Source organism: Arvicola amphibius, chromosome 3 (assembly GCF_903992535.2).
Source record: "Arvicola amphibius chromosome 3, mArvAmp1.2, whole genome shotgun sequence".
Taxonomy (NCBI): domain Eukaryota; kingdom Metazoa; phylum Chordata; class Mammalia; order Rodentia; family Cricetidae; genus Arvicola; species Arvicola amphibius.
Window position 1 is genome coordinate 87,805,438 of NC_052049.1, and position 19,825 is coordinate 87,825,262.

The following is a 19,825-nucleotide window of genomic DNA, read 5'->3' on the forward strand; positions in this document are numbered from 1 at the left end:
TGAATCTGGCTGGATCTCCCCAGTGCCAGAGGAGGACCTGTTCCTTGCGTCACAATCTGAAGAAGCCCACACTTCCTTGCAGGAATCCTCAGACCTGCCTGGATTCCAGAGTCTGACCCCTTTGGGTGGATGGCCTTAGTACAGGAGCAGGACACCTGAAAACACTAGGGAAGGCTTGGGAGAGGCAGGGTCATGAGAAACAAAGACAAGCCTGCAGAGGGAGCTGGGGGGACGGGGTCTGTGCTCTCTTCCAGGGCAGGTTGCCCCAGGGTCTTCACTCACTCACCAGTTCAGATGGAATTTCAGGGCACAGGATCAGGGATTCCAGGCAGCCCGGGGACGCCGCCCGGACAAAAGGGCGGAAACTGTATTCTTTTAAACACTGCCTGGCCCATTAGTTTCAGCCTCTTATTAGCTAATTCTCACATCTTGCTTTAACCCATATTTAGTAATGTGTGTAGTACCACAAGGTGGTGACTTACCAGGAAAGATTCAGCATGTCTGACCTGGCGGCTGGCTCCATGGCATCTGTCTCAGAGAGGAGAGGCATGGCGGCTGTCTAACTTCCCTTCTTCCCAGTATTCTGTTCTACTCCACCTATATAAATCCCACCCTATCAAAAAACCAAGGCAGTTTCTTTATTAACCAATGAGTTTCTTTATTAACCTCCATCACATAAAACAAGGCATATTTATGTAAGTATCAAAATATAATTATAAATAATAGCTGTTTATCATCAATGAACTATATCTGAGAAATACAAGTTTTCTGAAAATTCTTTACCATTTTCTTTGTTCAGTTCTGACTTCAGAAAATATACATGAATTTATATATTAAAAATTTTATCTTTTATGTTATAATTTTAATTTTCTTTTATTTGAATCTTCATGATAAAATGTCACATAGCATAGGCTTAGGCTTTTGTTTTAGTTTATGTCTTAATTTTAATTTATTTTTATTTTATGTTTTTAAAAGAAAACAAACAAAAGAATAAAAGAAGGGAAGAAGGGAAGGAAACAAGGAAGGAAGTGAGGGAGGAAGGATGGAAGGAGAAGGGAGGGAGGAAAAATAAGGGGATGGAAAGAAGGAGGCAGAGTGAGAGGAGATAAATTTCAAATAGAGCAGGAAAATAAGAGGGGTTTCCACTAATTATGTTTCTCATGAAACAATATAACAGTAACCAGAACTGTTTGCCAAATTGCAGTTATTCATGCAGACCCTTGCTAATTTTTGACCATATATGTTGAAATTGGTACTGTGTTTCTTTAACATTTATTTCCACAACAATGAAAATGTTTTTAAGCATGCTATGCTGTAGGTACAAAGTCTTTTGGATTCAAAACCCCTGATTCTTTTAAAACTTGTATCCTATGGAGAAAATTTGACTGCTGTCAATGTTGAGGCAACTATATAAAGGACAAAGGAACTCAAGAAAGGTAATGGGAAAAGGCTGATAATTTGACATAGAGTAACCAGAGGAAGCCTCATTCACTTAGGAGGTGATATGTGTGCAGACTTGGGAAATAAGACAGAAGTGAGGTTCACTCAAAGAGCAAAGGGAAATCACAGAGATTTTGAGATGGAAACATGCAGATGGGGCGAGACACCACAGAGAAGCCAGCATCCTGACTGGAGAAGTAGATAGGCCAGAGGTACCTCAAAGGATGAAAGGACTTAGAGCAATGAGGTCTTAAAGACAATTTAAAAAGCTTTCTTTTTTGCTATTATATTTTGTTATTATTCTGAAACATGTTAAGAAATCAATGAGAGGTTTTAGTAGAGACCTGACATGACTGTATTAGATTAAAAACAAACAAACAAACAAACAAAACACTTTTGTCTGGCAACAGATGGAGACAGAGACAAAGTCCCTCATCAGAGCAACAGACTGAGCACCCAAGGTCCAATTGAAGAGCAGAAGGAGAAGAAGATGAGCAAGGAAGTCTGGATCGTGAGGGGGTGGTCCACCCACTGTGACAGTGTGCCTGTTCTAATGGGTACTCACCAAATCCAGCTGGACTGGGACTGAAAGAGCATACGACCAAATCGGACTCTCTGAATGTGGTTGAAATGGAGGGCTGATTGAGAAGCCATTGATAAAGAACCTTCATCTGGCGATGAATGGAGATAGAGACAGAGAGACACATTGGAGCACTGGACTGAGCTCCTGAGGCCCAGATGAAGAGCAGAAGTGGAGCGAACATGAGCAAGGAAGTCAGGACCGCGAGGGGTGCACCCACCCATGGAGATGGTGGGACTGATCTAATGGGAGCTCACCAAGGCCAGATGGAATGGGACTGAACAAGCATGTGATCAAATAGGACTCTGAATGTGGCTGACAATGAGGGCTGACTGAGAAGCCAATGAAAATGACACCGGATTTTGATTCTACTGCATGTACTGGCTTTTAGGGAGCCTAGTCTGTTTGGTTGCACACCTTCCTAGACCTGTATGGGGGAGGGGGGGTTGGACTTTCCACAGGGCAGGGCACCCTGACTTCTCTTAGGACTGTAGAGAGAAGGGGAGGGGAGGAGTGTGGGAGGGAAATGGGAGGATGGGAGGAGGTGGAAATTTTTAATAAATAAATAAATTTTAAAAAAGAAAAAAGAAAACAAACTATCTTTTTTCATTTTACATGCAAATCTCCATTTCCTCTCTCTCCCCTCTTCTCATTCCCTCCTCTTAGTCCCCACTCCCCATCCATTCCTCAGAGAGGGTAAGGCAGATTGCTTTGGGGCAAAGTCCAAGGCCCTCCCTTTTATGTCTTGGCTGAGCAAGGTATCAATCCAAAGAGAACAGGTTCCCAAAAATCCAGTACAATCAGTAGGGATAAATCCTGGTGCCACAGTCAGTGGCTCCTCAGTCTTTTCCAGCCATTCAACCATCACCCACATTCAGAAGGACTGGTTTGGACCTATGCTGGTTCCTTCCTTGTCCTGCTGGAGTTAGTGAGCTCCCATTAGTTAAGATAAACTGTTTCAGTGGGTATCTCCATCATATTCTGATCTCTTTGCTCCTATTATCACTCCTCCCACTCTTTGACTGGACTTTAGCTGCTCAGCCCAGTGCTCCAATGTGGGTCTCTGCCTCTATTTCCATTATACTGGATTAAAGTTTTATGTTGGCATTTAAGATACTCGTCAATTTGACTATAGGGCAAGTCCAGTTCAGGCACCTTCTCCTCTATTGCTTAGGGTTTTAGCTGGGGTCATCCTTGTGGATTCCTGGGAATTTCTCTAGTGCCAGATTTCTTGCTAGTCCCATAATGACTCCCTCAATCAAAATATCTTTTAACTTTCTCTTATCTCTGTCCTTCCCACAACTTAACTATCCCATTTCTCAAGGTCTCTTCCCCTCCCCTTCCCCCTTCCTTTCTTCCCTCCTTTTCCCCTTCCACCTCCTTTCTCCCCCACCCCCATGCTCCCAGTTTTGTCAAGCGATCTTGTTTATTCCCCTTTCCAGGTGTATCTATGCATATTTTTCTTAGGGTTCAGCTTGTTACTTAGCTTCTCTAAGGTCATGGACTATAGGATTGTTATCCTTTGCTTTACAACTAGTATGCACTTATGAGTGAGTATGTATCATGTTCATCTTTTTAGGTCTGGGTTACCTCACTCAGAACATTTTTTACAAGTTCCATTTATTTGCATGCAAATTTCAAGATATCATTGTTTTTACCTGAGTGGTACTCCAATGTGTACATGTGTCACATTTTCTTCATCCATTCTTCGATAACTGAGGGGCAACATGTAGGTTGTTTCCAGTTTCTGGCTATTACAAAAAAATGCTGCTATGAGAATAGTTGAACAGATGTCTTATAGTATGATTGAGAATCTTTTGGGTATATGCCTACGAGTTGTATTGCTGGATCCTGAGGTAGGGTGATCACAATTTTCTAAATAAATGCCATATTTCTGGGTGATGGTGGTGCACGCTTTTAATCCCAGCACTCGGGAGGCAGAGGTAGCCAGATCTCTGTGAGTTTGAGGCCAGCCTGGTCTACAAGAGCTAGTTCCAGGACAGGCACCAAAGGTACAGAAAAACCTTGTCACAATTAAAAAAAAGTCATACTTTTCTACAGAGTGCTTGTACAAGTTTACATTCCCACCAGGAGTGGAGATATGTTCCCCTTACTCCACATCCTCTAAAGCATAAGCTATCATTGGTGTTTTTGATCTTAGTCATTCTGAGTGGTATAAGATGATATCTCAGAGTCATTTTGATTTGTATTATCCTGACGAATAAGAATGTCAAACATTTCCGAATATGTTTTTCCACCACTTGAGATTCTCAACCCATTCTCTGTGGGTTGTTCTTGTCCATGTACCTGGTAACAGTCCTTGGGTATCTTTTTATCATTCTGGCTGTCAGCTCTGACCCGACCTCCATACCCCTATGTACTTCTTCCTCTCCATTCTGTCCATGACTGACACTGGCTTCATTTCTACCAAAGGCCTCCATTTATCTGACTGTAGAGCATTTTCTTAATTAGTGATTGCTGGGGGAGGGTCAAGTACATTACAGATGGCGCCATCCATGGGCTGGTGGCCCTAAATTCTAAAATGTTGCAGGCTAACCAATCCATGAGATGCAAGCCACTAAGATGCTCCCCTTGAGGACCTTGGAATGAGCTCCTACCCTAAGATTCTTGCCCTTTTTGAGTTCCTATCCAACTTTTTATGATGAACAATGCTGTGGGAGTGTAAATTAACCCCAAACTTGTTTTTGGTCATGGTGTTTCACCACATCAATAGTCGTGCTAAGACAACGTCTTTGTTACCAAAACAGGTATTAACATTTGAAGTCCATAAAAATAGATGCAGAGGAACTATATAATAGTTTTCAACAAAAACAACAACCATTTTACTAATTTTTGAAATATTTGTTTCATTAATATACACAAAAATTTCCATATATTGAAACTAAACCAACTACTCTTACCCCCTTGAAGTGCACAAAATATTATTTATGAATCTGATATTGACGTATAACTTGACAATAATAAAAATTAACTACGCTTTATCCTAGACAGGATAATAAAATAATTATCTTTCTAGATTTTTGAATTGACTGGCATACACAAAAAGAAACAGACACACTCCTATCCCTTGTCAGCATGATGTGGGATTCCCCTCTTTATCCCGTGAGTATGATTAGTTAATAAAGAAAGCTGGCTTGAGCCTATGGCAGGGCATAGCACAGGTATGCAGGGAAGTTGGAACTCAATGCTGGGAGAAAGAAGGGTGGAATCAGAGAGAAGTCATGTAGTCCCACTGGAGATAGATGCCAGAACTTTTCCCAGTAATCCACAGCCTCATGGTGATACACAGTTTAATGGAAATGGGTTAAATTAATATGTGTGGGTTATCCAATAAGAAGCTGGAGCTAATGGGCCAAGCAGTGATTTAATTAATATAGTTTCTGTGTGATTATTTCAGGGCTAGACAGCCATGAAAAAACAAGCGGCCTCCCCTCCAACATCAACACACATCACTAATAGATGAGAAACCCGGGAACTTTTGCCTCAATCATATGCTTTCCCTACACCTGTAGCACTGACGCAGACAGGTCAAATATCCACAAACCTTCCATCCCAATATTTATCAAATCTAATCCATCTATGTCATAAAACTGGAAATATTTTAAATCTGATTCTAGAAGAACTTTTGGCGAGGTGCTTAAGAGTTCCTGCTTAAAATGCAAACGTATTTTCATTAAGGATATTTCTTTACAGGAGAGAAAAATGTAAATAAAAACATAAGCTACCAAAACCTATGGGATATAATCGATTCAAAGGAAATATTAATTTATCACAAATAATAGGTATTACAAATCTAAATATAACAAATAAAAATATATTTATTGAAGTCTTAGAAAAACAAGAAGAAAACAAACCCCAAATTAGTGAACAAAAGTAAATAAGTAAGGTCAAGGAAGAAATTAATGAAACAGAAACAACAAAAATAATACACAAAATGAAGAGTTGTTTCTTGAGAAAACTAAGCAGTTTTATTAACCACTTGGCCATATTAACCAAAAGAAATAAAAAAGACAAAATTAATCAGATTAGATATGCAAAGAGGTATATTACAAAATATGCCAATTAATACAGAAGATCATAAGGTTTCAAAAATTTATTCCAATTAATTGGAAATTCTAAAATAAATAAACAAATTCCTAAGTAAGTGCATGTTAGCTACCAATTTTCAGCTGATGAAAAATAAAACAAATCCATTATAATGAGATTGAAACATAAAAATATGGAAAGTGCTGCATAGCAACAAAAACTGAGAAGATCCAGAGAATCATTGTGACATATTCTAAAATGCCATAGTCCAGCAAATTGGAAAATTTCAAAGAAATAATTTTCTCGCTACATGCCACTTACCAAAGTTAAAAAGAGTTCAAATAATCTATTTAAAACAAACCTACAGGCTCTTATAAAGCAGAAAGAGCAATTTAAACTTTCCCAACCAAAAAAAGATCAGGGTCAGATGGTTTTAGCACAGAATTATACCAAACTTTCAAAGAAGAGTTAAAATCAATATTAATTTTTTTTTCCACAAAATAGGAACAGAAGTAATGTTGTCTGATATGTTTTATGAGGCCACAGTTACCCTAATACACAAATCACTTAAGACCCAACAAATAAAGAGAATTATATCTTTATTTTTGAAGATTTTATTACATCTTGAAGTTTATAATTGTATCATTTCCTCTTTCTCATTTTTCCCTCCAAATCCTCTCATATACCACTTGTTGAATGATTTTTATCTCATTCAAATTAATGGCATCTAACATATAGGTATGTTAAAATAATATATAAAAGTAAAGAAATACATTAAGTTGTAACTAGAGTTTCTCCTGAGTGACAAAAGAGAGATAAGATTTTAGTAAACTATTTCTCTTTTCTTCCTTTTTTCACTTCTAATATTAAGAAACTCTGAGCTACTGTGATAATGTGAAGCAATTTATGTAATTATGAACTCTGGGCATTTTATCTCTAGGGGCATAAAAGAGTCAATAATTACCCAGGCTGTCAACCTTGCAATTTGAGGACTTGAATATTGTGGGGGAACTGAAGAGAATTCTTTTCTAGTTTCTTACTGCATCAGGGGGATAATTCAGCATATATTTTCATCAAGTATGAAAAATAAACCAGAGCCTTCTATGATCACAAGACGAAGGTGTTACTTTGGATCTTGGTCATGACCCAGCAAAGAATCAGCTTAAACAAGTAAGTGTTGAGTGAGGTGGATGATGAAGAAAGAGCCCTTGGAAGCTTTGGTTTCTCATCATTAAGAGAAAACTTGGTTAAAAAAAAACTGACTGTAAATTTTCTTCTATGATGAGTGGGAAATTTATGTTCTGTGTTGTTTTAAGGGGACTGATATAATTCAATTTGATTTCTTCCCCATGGATTGTATTATCACAAATATCCCACACATCAAAAGTAAAACCAGTCTATTTACCAAGCATTCTTACAATATTATGAATGTGATTTAAAAAGAGGAATGAGAATAACCGCAGTATCATATCTATTTCCCATGGTCATCAGATGAATCCTTCAAAATTGTTTCCTATGAAATGCTGTTATGAAAAAGAGGAAGAACAGTGACTAAAGGAGAGCAGCAGTAGCATCTTGTATTATTACTGAACAATTTGATCTTTGAGCTCTGACCTGTGCATTCTATGTAGCCTATTTCTCTTCATTTACCCAATTACCTCCACCTCATAAATTACCAATTCCTTTCCCGGAAAACAAAAAAATGCAGCTTTTATATCAGTTGTACACCAAAGTATTAAGTTGAAAAATATAGTAAGCCATGCTTGAAGTGTATCATCCTATTGTGGAGGATCCTCAAAAGGGTCCTATTGGTTACTGGACAGAATTATAATGTGTGCTTATATGTGTATGGTGTCATGTCTTGAACTCATGACTGCTAAAACTCATCATATATTACAGATAGGCTAAGAAACAATACCAAATGGTTATCTCCTAAACACATACTTGCAAGAACCATTGTACAAACTGTATAGGTTGTACTTTACATTTAGGTGTGTGTGTGTGTGTGTGTGTGTGTGTGTGCAATAAGTTAATGAAAACAGAGACCATGAATTTGAAAAAGAGAAAGGAAGGGTAGGAAGGGTATATGGAAGGGTTTGTATGGAGAAAGGTAGAAGGTAAAATGATTCTATTATTATAATCTCAAAATCTAAAGAAAATAAAAATTTATACTGATCTAAAATACACAGTATTTTTCTGTTTAGCATATAAGATACATTACATGTACTTTTGCCTTACATTCAACACACAGTAATGCTGATAAATTCTATTTTGTATTATTCTAAGAAGAGGTAACAAAACAAAAAAATTTGATTGTTAAGAAAAATTAAAATGTTATTTCATCATATCAAAAAATAATTTAACTTTGAATTAATTTAGCTTTGATTATTATTTCTGTAATGCTTGAAATGCTGTTTTTATCTCTGAGATTGATATATTCATCTGTGACTATTCCTAGTAGATACAACTGCATTGAATAGTAACAGATAAATGGGAAGCTCAATGTGTAACCAATACATATTTATAAAGTATTGGTAAAGAAATACCAATATTTTTAGATATTATGAATAATAATAATAAGGCTAATATTCATAAAGATTCAAATAAACTATCTTGTAACCTACAGTTATGATTTTCTATTTATGTAACGAAATTTTTCATTTTGTCCTTTTATATGAGCATTCTACAATAAATTGATATAATAATTATATCTATTTTTTTCCAGTTCCTTAGAGCCCATACTACGGTTATCACAAAAGATGTTTCAAAAGATATGTCAACTTTAAATAGACCCTTTCTTGGCTCACAAACATTGGTTACTTCAAAACACTCAGAAATTTTTTCTATATTTTTGCCTCTTTAAAAATGCCTCCATGAGCCGGGCGGTGGTGGCGCATGCCTTTAATCCCCGAGGCCAGCCTGGTCTACAAGAGCTAGTTCCAGGACAGGCTCTAAAAAAGCTGCAGAGAAACCCTGTCTCGAAAAACCAAAAAAAGAAAAAAGAAAAAAAAAATGCCTCCATGAGAATAGAAGAGAGATATTTTTTAACCTTATCTTTGAAGGGATTATAACACTCATTTACTTAATGTTCACAACACAGTTTTAATAGACATAAAAAATTTTACAAGGTAGAAAAAAACAAATGTATGTGTATTTTCTAATTTGGTCTAATCCATATTTTACAATATTGTATTAGCCTGAGCACCAATGCTTTCAAAAGTTGTGTTCACCAAAATTTTAAATTACTATTAGTGGGGTCACACTAGCCCAGAAAAATTGAAAATAAGAATAAAGGTTCCTCAAAAACTAACATAAATTTATCATATGATTCAATTATAACATTCACAAATATTTACCTAAAGTACTCCAAATCAATACAGCACAGAGACACACATCAGCTTTGAATGTAGCACTATTTCCAGTTGACAAATTATGGAATCAGTCTAATTATCCAACACACTAATGGATAAAGAAAATATGGTATGTATATGATGAATTTTTTCAGCCATAATTTTAAAAAAAATTGCACAAAAATTGAAGGAAACCAGAGATCATATTAAACAAATTAAGCCAGTCTCAAAAAAACATAGTTATTCAATAAAATATTAGGGTTGTTCAGTTTTACCAGTTATTACAAATATTTGTAATTACTTCCATTTGTGACTTTAGGATCTTATGGACATATTTATAATAATGTACATATATATGATATAAAAGCAGAAGTGAAACTGTAAAGAAAAAAGACTAATATGGTGGGCATTTAAGAGGGTTTCAGGGAATGTGTTCAATATGCAGCATATACTAATGCAGAATGTCTTAGTTGGCATCAAACTTTGTACAGTGAATATATTCAATGATTTTTTAAAATTGATATTATCATGCTGATAGAATGCCCAAACTGAAAAACATGTACCAGTGAGATTTTGCTACCTTTACAGGCTGTGAATATTTTATAAATGGGCAATATTCTCCAGTAAAAACACAGAAAGGTAGAAAAGTTCATATATTATACATTGACTCCCATATAGTACAAGGACAAAGACATGGGGTTAAACCACTTACATCCTGATTCATATCCCTCGTCACTGTCTGTTCTTCTAAAACAACAAAGAAATATCATTCCTTATGCAAGATGGATTTTCTTAGTGAGTTATCAAGAAAGGATTATTAGTAAATGGATTTTAGGGATACTATCTGTTTAGAGTAAGAAAACATGGCAATTATTGAGATTTTGGATGAGAGGATAAAAATTGTTTACAATTTCCAGTAAAACTGAACATGTGCCATTTTGTGAATCAAACAACTATCATTCATTATGTTATATTGAGAACGAGTCTCAAGAATTTTTGTTTTTTTCTTTCTTTTTTTTTTTTTTTTTTTGTTTTTCAAGACAGGGTTTCTCTGCAGCTTTTTTAGAGCCTGTCCTGGAACTAGCTCTTGTAGACCAGGCTGGCCTCAAACTCACGGAGATCCACCTGCCCCTTTAAAAATTATTTTCGTACAATATATTCGGATCATTGTTTATCTCCCCATCTCCTCTCAGATCCTCTAACTTCCCTTAACCATCACACTCCATGCCCTTTCTCTCTCTTTAGAATGAAAACAAACAGGAAAACAAAACAAAATCACAATAAAAAGAAAGAACCTAAGAAACACACACAAACACAGCCCCTAAGAACACCAGAAACCACAATATACAGGCAAAAGACACAAAACTGCCCAAACAAACAAAAAACTCAAGAATTTTGAAAGGAGGCTGAGGAGACCACCTAGTTGATGAGGGCAGGGCTTGAGAACCTGAGTTTGAACACCCAGAGCTGATGTGAAATGGCAATAATGGGAGCATGTCCCCATCAATGCAGTACTGGGCTGAAGAGAGGGAACAAGAAAATTTCAGGTACTTTCTATGGAAGTGTTCTTCAAGAGATCAACTATTTAGAGGTTTGTAGACAAAATTATTTCTCTCACTTAAGATATTAACAGGAAATCCAGCCCCAAATTCCAGAGATATTTTTCATTTTAAGACAAGTGAATGGATCAACTCACAAGTTACTAAGGTCTCAAATTTTCAATATGATTCCAAATCAATGAAATGGTACTTGTAACATAGACATTACATCATCATGCCGTGTTTGGGGGCAATGAATACTACTGTTTAGGAGTAAAGAGTTAATATTAATATGTATTTTCTGCATGTCAAAAATTATCCTAATCAGTTTGCATTTCTGGAGTTAAAGAAGAAACATCAAGAACTGTGCCTACTCTTTCCCAATTAAAGAGATTTTAAAGAATTTACAATCATCTATACATTTTAAAAATGCAGATGAATACATGGATAAATGCTAGTGATAAACAATCATCTCTGCAATTTTTTTCTTTTTTTTCCTCATTTTTTATTAAAAATTTCCATCTTCTCCCCTCCTCCTCCCCCTTCCCTCCCCTCCCTTCTACCCATACCTCCACTCCTCCCCTCTCCAAGACAAAGAGCAATCAGGGTTCCCTTCACTATGTTAAGTCAAAGGTCCTCCCAGCTCCCCCTAAGTCCAGGAAGGTGAGCAACCAAACTGACAAGGCTCACAGTGATCCCGTCCATGCTGTAGAGTTCACGTTCATTGCCATTGTCCTTGGTTTCTCAGTCCTCCTCCACCGTCAGCCACATTCAGAGAGTCCACTTTGGTCCCCTGTTCCATCAGTCCCATTCCAACTGGACTTGGTGATCTCCCGTTAGATCTGTCCCACCGTCTCAATGGGTAAACGCACTCCTCATGGTCCTGGGTGGATATGGGAACAAGGAATTATATATCTTAGTTAAGGGAGCCATTCTAGGGTTGGCAGAGCCTTGACTCTAGAGGGGTTCCCAGGTGTCCAGGAAAACGCCCCCAACTAGTTCCTTTTTCAAGTTCATGCTGTCTTTTTCACTAATTGTGGGTATATATTCTTCTAGCAATTCCATTTTTCATATGTAGCTCTTCCATTCTCTTGGAGCTGGTTGTTGTGGAAGGTGGTAGGTACTGGTCTAATTTCATTCTCCTGCGTGTACAGATGCAGTGCTCCCCGGAACCTTTTGTTGTTTTTCTATTGACTTTTATTGAGCTCTACATTTCTCTCTGCTCCCCTCTTTGCCTTTCCCCTTCCCCATTCAACCCTCTACCAAGGTCCCCATGCTCCCAATTAACTCAGGAGATCTTGTCTTTTTCTACTTTCTAGGTAGTTTACATCTATGTATATCTCTCTTATTGTCCTCATTGTTGTCTAGGTTCTCTGGGATTGTGGTTTGTAGGCTGGTTTTTCTTTATTTTATGTTTAAAAACCACCTATAAATGAGTACATGTGATAATCATCTTTCTGTGTCTGGGTTACCTCACTCAAAATAATGTTTTCTAGCTCCATCCATTTTCCTGCAAAATTTAAGATGTCGTTATTTTTTTCTGCTGTGTAGTATTCCATTGTGTAAATGTACCACATTTTCCTTATCCACTCTTTTATTAAAGGGCATTTAGGTTGTTTCCAGGTTCTGTCTATGACAAACAATGCTGTTATAAACATAGTTGAACACATGTCCTTGTGGTATGATGGAGCATCCTTTGGATATATATCCAAAACTGGTATTACTGGATCTTGAGGAAGGTTGTTTCCTACTTTTCTGAGAAATCTCCACACTGACATCCAAAGGGATTGTACCAGCATGCATTCCCACTAGCAATGCAGAAGTGTTCCCTTTACCCACAACCTCTCCAGCATAAGTTGTCATCAGTGTTTTTGATCATGGCCATTCTTACTGGCCAACAACATTTGCTAAAATTATTTTATCTGAAGTATATAATTTGAGGGTCTTTGTCAAGCATTTGTTGGCAGAGGTTACATGTATTAATGTTTGGATCTTCGATTTTATTTTATTGGTCTGTGTGGCTGTTTTTATAACAGTTCTAGGTTGTTTTTATTACTATGGATCTGTAGTATATCTTAAAATCTGAAACCACAATCCCTCCAGCATTTTTTCCTCAGTATTGTTTTGGTTATTGGGATTTTATAGCATAATATGAAACATAGAATAGATTTTTTTCTATTTATGAAAAGATGGTGATTTTGATTGGGATTTCATTGGATCTGTAAATAGCTTTGGTAAAATTGCCATTTCAGCAATATTAATTCTACTAATTCAAGAGCATGGATATATCTCCATTTTCTAGAGTATATCTCATTTTCAGAGGTTAAAGTTTCTGTTTTAGACATTCTTCACCTTCTTGGTTATGCTTCTTCCTACAGCTTGTATTTATTTTAAGGCCATTGTGAAAGGAAGGGCATCCATTTTTCATGTGTTTGTTGGTGGTGTATAGAATAGCTATTGATTTATGGAAGTCTGCTCAATATTCTGTCACATTGCAGATTTTTTTATTTATAGACATTCTCTCTTACCAGTTTGGATATTTCTGACATATAACATCACATTTTCTGCAAATGAGGATAGATTGAATTATTTTTATTAATATTCTTTTAGTGTTCTTTTATATCAGCTAGAACTTCAAGTACAATATTGCAAAGAAGTGGGGATAGTTGCTAGTCCTTTATCATTCATGACTTCAATAGGATTCCTTCACAATTTTATATATTTAGGATGATATTGACTGCATGCTTCTCATATATAATTTATTATGATGTTGGAGTATGTTCTAAACTACATACTCTTGGACTTTTATTATGAAGGTATGTTGGATTTTGTCACAGGTTTTGTTCTGCATCTTTTAGATGATTGTGTGATTTTGTTTTTAAGTACATTTTTGTGGTTTATTGCATACATATGGTGAAAATTTCTGAATCTTCTTAATAAAGCCAAATATATTATGGTGAATATTATCTTTTAATGTATGTCTGTATTCTGAGTACAAGTAGTTTATTTAACACGTTTTAGCCTGTGTTCACCAGCATTGTTGGCCTGTAGTTTTCACTTTTGCTGTGTCTTTACCTTGTTTTGGCTTATGTAATTATGACAGATTCATAGGATTTAGGAAATGTTTCTTATTTCTCTGATTTTTTTAAAAAAATAATTTAAGGAGTTTCTTTCTATCTCCTGTAAATGTCTGGAAGAATTTAGCTGTAAATCCTTCTGTCTCTGAACATTTTAAGTTGGAAATCTTTTATTAAACTTTCAACTACCTCATTTACTATTGATACATTTAGTTGGCTAAATTCTGGGTTTAATTTTGGTGGTTTGAATAATCTATAAATCCATTCATTTCTTTTAGGTTTTCCTACTAAATGTAGTATAGGATTTTCAAACATTCCCTTGTAACAATTTCTTTCCCAGTCTAAATGGACAATGTTAAGTTAATGCACAAAGTAATATAGTTTAAGTAATTGGCATCTTCTTAAGAATTTAACTCATCAAAAATTTTAGTTGTGTCTCAAAAAATAAGATACAGTTATTTTGCTGTAATAATTTTTTTAATTGAAAGGTTATTATTTTTTCTCTGTGTCATCCAAAAGGATAGCTGTATTCTAACATGACCTAAAGTTGTGATTTCTAATGTCTTTGGTTTTAAAATTCTCTTCAGCTTACTTCCTCAAGAATACATTTGTATGAAAGGATATGTGTAACTTAGAAACCCTTATAGAAAGCTCCAGGTTCTTGGGATTGTCATGATGCTGTACATGATGAACTTCAAGTTAGACCATTTTACTTGTAATAACTTGAACTTAAATATATGGATTTTTTCCCTTTTAAGTTGTTTCTCTTATTTTTGAGATTATAATATAATCATACCTTTTTTTATGTATTTTTCCAATTAATTTTGTTTACCCAAAGGTGTCAAAACAATACAGAAGCACAAAATCTACCAGTTGTCTCACAATTCCATCTCATGAGCCACTCTGAGGATCCAGAACTGCAGCCCATCCTCTTTGGACTGTTCTTATCCATGTACATGGTCACAGTGCTTGGGAACCTCCTTATCATTCTGGCTGTCACATCAGACTCCCACCTCCATAATCCGATGTATTTCTTTCTCTCTAACCTCTCCTGGTCTGATATCTGTTTCGTCTCCACCACAGTCCCAAAGATGATTTGGGATATTCAAACTCAAAGCAGAGCCATATCCTATGTGGGCTGCCTAACACAGATGTCTATGTTCATAATTTTTGGATGTATGGATAGTATGCTTCTGACTGCAATGGCCTATGACAGGTTTGTGGCCATCTGTCACCCCCTGTATTATACAACCATTATGAACCCTCACCTCTGTGCATTCTTAGTTTTGATATCTGCTTTGGTAAGTCTTTTAGACTCTCAGGTGCATAATTTGGTTGTGCAACAATTTACATACTTCAAGGATATGAAAATCTCTAACTTTTTTTGTGATCCTTCTCAACTTCTAAATCTTGACTGTTCTGAAATGTTCACCAAAATAATAGTCACTCAATTCATTGGTGCCTTTTTTGGTTTATTTTCAACCTCAGGTATCTTTTTATCCTACTATAAAATTATTTCTTCCATTCAGAGAGTTCCATCAACAAGTGGAAAATATAAAGCCTTCTCGACCTGTGGGTCTCACCTTTCAGTTGTTTGCTTATTTTATGGAACATCCGTTGGAGTATATGTTGGTTCAACTGTATCAAATTCTCCAGAAAGCTGTGCAGTGGCTTCACTGATGTACACAGTGGTCACACCTATGCTGAATCCTTTCATCTACAGCCTGAGGAACAGGGACATTAAAAGTGCCCTTTGGAGGATGCTACAAAAAATGATATAATTGCACAACCCCTTCTATCATTTCTGGAGTTTGAGCTGTTAACCCAACTATTTATACCTAAAGACACAATCTATTTGGTGTTACTACTTTCATCCCACTTCACTAATACCTAAATGGATATTCCTTCAGTTTCTCTTTAATTTAATTGAATAAGAATACCTAGATCTTGACTTTTTAACATATATAAATTAATATATTGAAGAAAACTCATAATTTCTTAGTAAAGACCCTGGCTTTAAAGTGAAATACTTAAGTTCAAGTTCCTTTCTATTTTCACAATGTATACCCTTTTCACAATCAATTTATACTTATATATATATATATATATATGTGTGTGTGTGTGTGTGTGTGTGTGTGTGTGTGTATGGCTATAAAGAAGGACCATACTTCATTTTAAAATACTTATAAATTAAGAAATAATGTTCTATTTTATTATAGATCATATAAATGCAAAGCAAATCTAAACTAATAATTCATCTCATCCCAGTCAAAATGGCAATGATTAAGAAAACAAATAACAGTTAATAATAGAAAGGATATGAACAAAGAAGAACATTTCTATATCACAAATATCAGCATAAACTACTCCAGTAACTATTTAAGTCATATGGAAATTACTCAAGACAGTTAAATACTGATTTTCTTCATGACACAGTTCTACTACTCTCAGGTATTTATGCAAACACTCCAACTCAACATATCACAGAAATAATTTCCAGGCAAAGTTTATTGCAACTTTACTCACAATATCTAAGTTTTAGAGGTCCCTGCATTGCTAAAGATAGAGGAAGGAGTAGATAATATATGAGAACTTTTTTACACAACAGAAAGATCTTCAATCATGTTTAACAAAATTTATTTCATTTGCAGAAAGTAAATTCATCTAGAGATATCAAGTAAATAATAGTAGTTACAGAAAAAGAAAAGCTTCCTCTCATTCATTTTTCCTATATTTTATATAGATACATAAAATCATATATGTTTGTATGTATGAATGACATAAAGTACAAACATATGTTTCTGAGGGAACAATGAAGACTCATAGAACAGAACAGGGAGAAAGTGGATGTATAATGCATGATGGAAACAAACTCATTATATAATGTATACTTGAATGAAAGTTTAAAATAATGAAAATATTGCTGATAGCATCTCATAATCAAAGATTTAATTAAATGGAAAACTTGTGATTCTCCTGCCTCTGACTCTTCAACATATCCTACCTATAAGCACCACCAAAACCATTATTTCCAATTATTTCTTTTTTTTATTATGTATACAATGTTCTGTCTGTGTGTATGCCTGCAGGCCAGAAGACGGCACCAGCCCTCATTACAGATGGTTGTGAGCCACCATGTGGTTCCTGAGAATTGAACTCAGGACCTTTGGAAGAGCAGACAATGCTCTTAACCACTGAGCCATCTCTCCAGCCCTTCCAATTATTTCTGTACTTCTCAAATGAATACAGTAAAATTGGCCATTTCCATGCTATCCATCCTTTATTTATTGCCTCCAATCCTCCCCAGATGGTCCCACAAACATCAACATATCAAGTTCATACCCTTATCTTTTTGTTTAAATAGTTCTCATTCCAATTAGTGCTGCAACATACTATAGACAAAAGTCCATCCACTGGATCAGGGGTAATATTCCAGTAGCCAAATCCCCAAAGACTAATGTTTCTCCTGCTCTGGGCAGCTAGGAACTGCCAATAGCTTCACAGTTAGTGGTGGGTATTTGTGAATACCTCCAACATTTTGACTGCCTACTAGCATTCTGTTGGTCTTAGACATGTAACAAATGCTGCTCTGAGTTCATGAATCTTGTTTATATGCCCTGCCATACGATAACACTGCATTTCATAGCAGTTTTCCCATCCTACCACTCTCTCACTCTTTCTACACACTCTTCTGCAATTCTCTCAGCTTTGGAATGGGGGGTTGCTGTTATTCAAAATATCCCAATAAGGCAGAACACTTATGGTCACATATCTCAAAATTTTCACCAGTTAGATGTCTCTGAATTGGTAGATCCCCACTTTAAAAAGATGTTTCTCTGAACAAGGTTGAGAGGAGTCCAAGCTTATGGATATAAAAATAAAAATTCAAGTCTAATAAGTAGGTTCCACCTGAGATGCCATGACTTCCCAAATCATTAACTTTTGAGTAGTTTTATAGTATTTTACATGGAATCCAGTCAGAAAGCAATTAGTCTCCGCATAAGAGTCAGATCCCTCTTACACTAGTGGACACATCATCTTTGCAGGTTGGTATTATAGCATGAAGGGTCCAACACTGGGTAAAATCACTAATATCTTTTCTCCCCAGAAACCTGAATAGCAGCTTTTTGGCACTTTGAAGACTACTCAGCAATGAGGAAGGTTCCAAGGTGGTTTGAAATTGATTTCTCTATCTTTTGAAGCTAAAGTGTGTGGTGTCTTCAGCAATAACATCTTAACTTTTAGTTGTGCTGGGTAACTAAGCGCAATAGCAAAAGTCTTGTTTTGTGGATCCCTGAGAATTCCCTGACTAATAACTCAGAGGGAGGTTTCTCCCACCTGTATCTTCAATTTTATTTAATATTCCATGGCTTCTGGGAGCAGTATTTTGTAATGATATAGTATACCTCTGTTTTTAATTTTCTTTAAGTACTTTGAAACTAATTTATTAACCAATGTTTCCATGGGCAATTTCATAAATCCTTAGTCTTTATTAACTCATCCCCTACCGACTACCTCTCGACTCCATCATCCTTCCATGCTTATACTTGTAAACACCAATATAACTCTGTCTTAGTTATATATCTCATGTTTCCTGCTATACCCATCAATAGCAATTTTATTATTGTTGGATTATAAGATAGTAAATTTTCATATAGATTTTTGTTGCACTCTTTTTTGGGTTCATATTCACTGCCTTCTCAATGCTCTCCATGACCCTTCCTGGATACGCTATTTCATATCCAATATGCCTTATTTTTAACTTTTGTCTTACCTATAGTTTATGATCCAGACACCTATAATGCATTCCTTAGCAAGTGGCCCAGTTTTACTTTCCTTGATTCCACTTATGGTCCACATAAAACAAACAAAACAAATGATTAGAAACTAATATCTTCATATGAGAGAGAACATGCAGTATTTGTATTTCTGGGCCCTACTTGCTCAAGTCAGGTTTTTCCCAGTTCAATTCATTTATCTATAATTTTTCTTATTACATTTTTAAAACTGCTTACTATTCCATTGTGTATATATACCACATTATAATCCATCTACAGGTGGGCTTCTAAGTCCATACCATGTTCTAGCTATTGTGAATAAAGGAGCATTGAACATGGTAATTTAAGTATCTTTGTAGTAGGAGAAAGTACATAAAGTATGTGCTCAGGAGTTCTATAGCTAGGTCATGTAGTACTTCTCTTTCTGCTTTTGTTTCAGAAACCTTTAGGCCAATTTCCAAAATGATAACAGCAGTTTACACTTCACCAACAGTACATAAGGGTTCTCGTATAGACCCCTACATGAAAAAATTGTTATTCATATTCCCAAGGAAGATAATTCTGATGGGGGTGAGATGAAATCTTAAAATATTAATCTGCATTTTACTGGTGACAAGCACTTTTGACTGCTCACTAGACATTTGTATTTCTTCCAGAAAATGTTCTCTGGTCCCACCCAATGCAGCCCCACTAGCTAGTCACCAGGCAAGGCTTCTGTGGGCAGGCCATTCTATCTTTCATTGGACCTACAAATTCCACTCCTTCCCCAAAACCCAACCATCCCCTGTAACTTCAGTGACTGACTCTCCAAAACTCAGATTCCACCTATACCAATTGAACACAGTTGGACTGCATAGTCTCTATGCCCTAGACCTAGGGCACATCCCAAATACTACCTCACCCATTGTAGCCCCACTAGCCAGTCAGCAGACAAGTCTTCTGTGGGAAGACTACTACTCTGCCATTCCTAAATAGACCATGTAATCTACAAGCCCCACTCTGCCCCCAAACCCAA

The 19,825-nt window shown here is 36.0% G+C and overlaps 1 protein-coding gene across 2 annotated transcripts; it reads left to right on the forward strand.

The window, feature by feature from the left end:
• The first annotated feature begins 7,208 nt into the window (after positions 1 to 7,208).
• Positions 7,209 to 15,813, forward strand: LOC119810379 (olfactory receptor 18-like). 2 transcript variants are annotated; one of them, XM_038323831.1, is made up of 2 exons: positions 7,209 to 7,237; positions 14,871 to 15,813. In XM_038323831.1, the coding sequence occupies exons 1-2, from the start codon at positions 7,209 to 7,211 to the stop codon at positions 15,811 to 15,813; spliced, it is 972 nt and encodes a 323-aa protein (XP_038179759.1). The 2 variants fall into 2 exon arrangements, with proteins under 2 accessions (XP_038179759.1, XP_038179760.1); XM_038323832.1 differs by lacking the exon at positions 7,209 to 7,237 and adding an exon at positions 14,717 to 14,747 and having other exon boundaries at positions 14,906 to 15,813.
• The last annotated feature ends 4,012 nt before the right edge of the window (positions 15,814 to 19,825 follow it).